This window comes from Xyrauchen texanus, chromosome 36 (assembly GCF_025860055.1).
Source record: "Xyrauchen texanus isolate HMW12.3.18 chromosome 36, RBS_HiC_50CHRs, whole genome shotgun sequence".
NCBI classification, from domain to species: domain Eukaryota; kingdom Metazoa; phylum Chordata; class Actinopteri; order Cypriniformes; family Catostomidae; genus Xyrauchen; species Xyrauchen texanus.
In genome coordinates, this window is record NC_068311.1 from 1,356,901 (window position 1) to 1,361,900 (window position 5,000).

Below are 5,000 nucleotides of genomic sequence, written 5' to 3' on the forward strand. Positions count from 1 at the left end.
TATAGATCATTAGATAATCCACATGAAGCACAATGTTACATATGACCACCAGGAGATGGCACCAAATACACGACACAAACTCAATGATGACTCAAATGACACAGAATGAAACTCATTCTGTGAAATCTCATGACTAAAATCATGTCTGCATGCTATGCAAACCTTTAGTCATTGTTGTGTTTGCATGTGTAATTAGTTCTTATGTACAATTATTATCTTTTATTTGTTTGGAGATGTTTTTGGACACTATGATCAATTATATTTGTAATGTTGGAACTTTTGATTGATTTGTCGTATCAACACAATATTATTCTCAGATACAGTTCAACAATAGGGAACAAAAGCAGATTTTCGGAGCCACCTTATTTACACCCTCAGAGCTTAACGGGTTAATGGACACATATTAATGAGCACAAACACATCACATTAATGTTTTAAGACACATCAGTGTGGCAGATAATGATATACTATATACTGTAAATTCTGATTAAATAAGTGGTTTAATCATAAACGTGAGTGTACACTGTCATCAATACGGTTTTCAAACATTTTCTAAAGTAGAAATGAGTTTTTACTCTAATTGAATTCTTACTGGACTAAAAGCTCTTCATATATTTGAATATATACTGTATATATGTATAGAGAGTTTACAGGAGTGATGTGAGCTTGGCATAATAGTGTTGTTTTATGGTGACATCAGTCATACTTACGTTGTCTTGTCCACCTCTTTGTGAATCTTTTTGATGGAGAGTTTGATGTTGTACTTGATGCTGTTGAGGATGTTCTTGAAATACGTCTTCTCATTGACATCAAACTGCAGAGAAGAGGTAAAAAGACGTATGGAGGGACGATACAACACAAAACAATGCCTAACTTCTGATTGGTTGGAAGTGACTTACCGCATATTCCTCGTCAATAAGTTCTGGCTTTATCAGGAAGTCTGGATAACCGGTCATCACCATCATATGCTGTAACTGAGAGAGAGAGATGCCAGTCAAAGTTGATACTGCAAAGAAGCATAACTGAGATGTCCATGAGCTACGAAAGAGCAACTTCCGCTCAGATTAAGGGGGACTTCAGAACATGTATGTACAGTAGTTTTGTCCTGTGGTTTTCACCTTTGCTCTGGCAGCTTCTTTAGTTTCTTCATCCATCCAGTCAAGCTCCTGCAGTCTCAGATCTAACGAATGTTTAACGTCCTCCACCAGCTCCTGTACCTGTGAATGGGGGCGGAGACAAGATGTCAATCAAAGGCCCTGTCATGTAATCAAAAGCCCTGTCTACAGCTCAAACATTTATTTTGATTTTTTAAAGCAGTTGAGACATTTGAGTGACACATTAGTAATCATTCATGCTTGTAATTAGAAAAGAGACTCTTTGCCATGAGAAGGACTGAAAAACTGGCTCATGATTGGAGGGGTGAATACGTGCGGGTCATCTCATATTTCAACCCAACATCAAATGAAAAATATAAGAACTTATATTTTGCTCAAAAGAAATGAAGCCTATTTTTAAGACCAATATGATTTAGTTTTTGCATTGTGACTATTTGTATGACAATTAAGCACATTTAAAACCCCTAACCCAAACTGTCTGCTGCCTACGGTTCTTTTTGTTATTATTATTTTTATCTCATTTATATTACTGTAATGTGAATATTTTTAAAATATATATATATTTTTTATTTTCAGTAAATTTTTAAATATACATCATGGTAGTATGCATTCAATTTATGATGTTTTTAATAAGAAAATGTTGTATTTATAAAGGATGATTTTCAAAACCGTATTACATTAATGAAAATGGGGTCACTGACTAATATGTTTTTCCGAGGTGATACAAATCTTTTAAAAATCTAGTTTAAAAAACAGATGTAAAGTTTATAGAAACTTTATATTTGGTCCCATAAATAATAAAAAAAACACTTGATTCTACAAAAAATAAAAATAAAAAAAATATTAAATGACTTTAAAAATGTCATGTGGTGTAACCATCAAGTAAAAAGTATTAAAACAGTTTCCTTGCACCATGAAAACATGAGTGTACACACACTTAAAAATGTATTTAAAAAAAGTTTTCAAGGTAAAAATATTTTTAAAATATCATGAATTTTCATGCAACGAATATAAATAATTTATTTTAGGGTTACTCCATTTTACCTAAACAAAATGTGCCTTTTTTAAATAAAAATGACAAATATTTTTAAAACTTCACACACTGTCATGAGAGTCTAAAGGGTTTTTATTTATTTATTTTTATCATTATTTTTTGTCACATGACAGCAAACTGGCAACCTCCATTAGTTTCACCACATGACTTTGATTTAGTTGACAAAAGCTTTTTAAATATAAATATTTTGAAACAAATTATTTCACTTCCACTGAAAAATGAATAAAAGATTATTCTGCACTACTCATGCCAACATATCTGTTTTTAAAAGAGTTTTAGGTTTTAGTGAGAATTAGATTTTTGTTACCGTCACTGGACGTTACACCACATGACAATTTTTACTTTAAGCCCCAGGAATAAATATAAAAATGACTTTGAACTCAGTAATTAAAAACATATTCAACATAAGTAAAGAGGTGCCACTGTTTTTTGTGAATAACACAAGTTTTTTACTTAATAGATCTGGACAAAAAAACACTTTTGAAGTTTTAAATCACAAATTTTCTCAGGGTTTTGTTGCTGTCTCCGGACAGTTACACCACGTGACATTTTTTGCTTTTTTACATTTTCAACTCAATTAAAGAGGTGTCATTGTGGTTCTCGCTCTCGGTGGGGCATGTGGTGAGTGACTCCAGTCAGGCCTCCTTAGCAACCAAATTGTCCCGGTTGCTAGGGAGGGTTCTGGTATCTCAGCGAGTATTGACGCTGACTATCACACCTGGAGTCGCTAGTTTGAATCCAGGGTGTGCCGAGTGACTCCAGCCAGGTCTCCTTAGCAACCAAATTGGCCCGGTTGCTAGGGAGGGTAGAGTCACATGGAGTAACCTCCTCGTGGTCGCTATAATGGGGTTCTCACTCTCGGTGGGGCGTGTGGTGAGTGACTCCAGTCAGGCCTCCTTAGCAACCAAATTGTCCCGGTTGCTAGGGAGGGTTCTGGTATCTCAGCGAGTATTGACGCTGACTATCACACCTGGAGTCGCTACTTTGAATCCAGGGTGTGCCGAGTGACTCCAGCCAGGTCTCCTTAGTAACCAAATTGGCCCGGTTGCTAGGGAGGGTAGAGTCACATGGAGTAACCTCCTCGTGGTCGCTATAATGGGGTTCTCACTCTCGGTGGGGCATGTGGTGAGTGACTCCAGTCAGGTCTCCTAGCAACCAAATTGTCCCAGTTGCTAGGGAGGGTTCTGGGTATCTCAGCGAGTATTGATGCTGACTATCACACCTGGAGTCATGAGTTTGAATCCAGGGTGTGCTGAGTGTCTCCAGTCAGGTCTCCTTAGCAACCAAATTGTCCCAGTTGCTAGGGAGGGTTCTGGGTATCTCAGCGAGTATTGATGCTGACTATCACACCTGGAGTCATGAGTTTGAATCCAGGGTGTGCTGAGTGTCTCCAGTCAGGTCTCCTAAGCAACCAAATAGTACTGGTTGCTAGGGAGGGTAGGATCACATGGGGTAACCTCCTCGTGGTGGTGATTAGTGGTTCTCTCAATGGGGCGTGTGGTGAGTTGTGTGTGGATCGTGGAGAGTAGCATGAGTCTCCACATGCTGTGAGTCTCCGCGGTGTCATGCACAACGAGTCACGTGATCAGATGCGCGGATTGACGGTCTCAGAAGCGAACGCAACTGAAACTCGTCCTCCACCACCCGGATTGAGGTGAGTAAACACGCCACCACGAGGACCTGCTAAGTAGTGGGAATTGGGCGTTCCAACATTGGGAGAAAAGGAGATAAAAATGGTCCCTAATGGATCATTTCTCATGTAAAAAATAATGATTTTTAGGTGAACAATTTTTTTAATGAAAAGTTTAAAAGGAGCTCTAATAACTCTTTCTGTCCTTCTTTATGTTGTCTGCAGAGAGAGACACAGCATGAAACCCTCCACAAGCTGGAGAAACAGCAACAGTCTGGAGTCATCTGACGAGAGTGACATTTTGACTGACGGTTTTTACAAATCTAAACACCCCGCCGTGCAAACCATCTGGGAACGACGTCTTGTTCAGAAGTATTACGATTTCATCTATCATTCATCCATCCATCATTCTATCAGCTTCAGCATGGAAGGAAGGATAGAGATGAAATGGAAACATAAACATTTCGGCACGTGAGAGAAAAAGACAGAATAGAAGAAGGTGAAACAGAATCAGCAAAAGAGATTTGATGAGAGTGAAGAGAAAATCACAAATGAGATCTCTAAAAGGAACAGTTCACTTAAACTTAACCCCTTATACACATTTTCTTGGGCCAAATAAAAAAAAAAAGACTGCAATTATTCATAAATAATATTGTATATGTTTATAATCTTATGATAAACAGAATTAGAAAGCTGAGATCCTCCTAATTTACGATGATATAAAACATTTTATCATTAGGAGTCAAAAACATATTTTTCTGATGATTTGTTTTACATTATTTTCTTTCTGGAGGGCATATTTTGTTCTGGACATCTAAGATATAACATTGGATTATTCACACAAGCGAGCTCACAGACAAGTAAACAATGGCTCATTTTTTAGAAAACTCCATGAGGTAAAAGCTGATATAACGGTTTTAGCTATTGTAGGTTGACAGCAGCAGTTATCAGAGCTTATATGAGACGTTTATATATGAAGAAATACAGAAATCATATTTCACCTTGTGATTCTTTTGAAAATATTTTGATCTGTGGTATTAGGGCAATAAAACTAACTATACAGTCACATTCCTGAGAACGAGAGCTTTCATTTGATATATGACATGACCATTTATGTGCTACGTGAAGGATTTTTATATAAATATATATACCACATGACCTCTAGGGGGCGCTGATTTTCAAAGTGAGGTCTTATTTTAAT

The 5,000-nt window shown here is 37.2% G+C and overlaps 1 protein-coding gene across 2 annotated transcripts in view; it reads right to left on the reverse strand.

Moving 5' to 3' along the window:
- LOC127630202 (endothelin-converting enzyme-like 1) overlaps window positions 1–5,000 on the reverse strand; it is a 208,553-nt gene that overhangs the window by 19,232 nt on the left and 184,321 nt on the right. For both annotated transcript variants that reach the window (XM_052107678.1, XM_052107677.1), the window contains exons 9-11: window positions 1,119–1,217; window positions 900–974; window positions 711–814 (exon numbers count right to left, since the gene is read on the reverse strand). In XM_052107678.1, coding sequence (XP_051963638.1) covers window positions 711–814; window positions 900–974; window positions 1,119–1,217 — 278 coding nt within the window. The remainder of the gene's footprint in view (window positions 1–710; window positions 815–899; window positions 975–1,118; window positions 1,218–5,000) is intronic.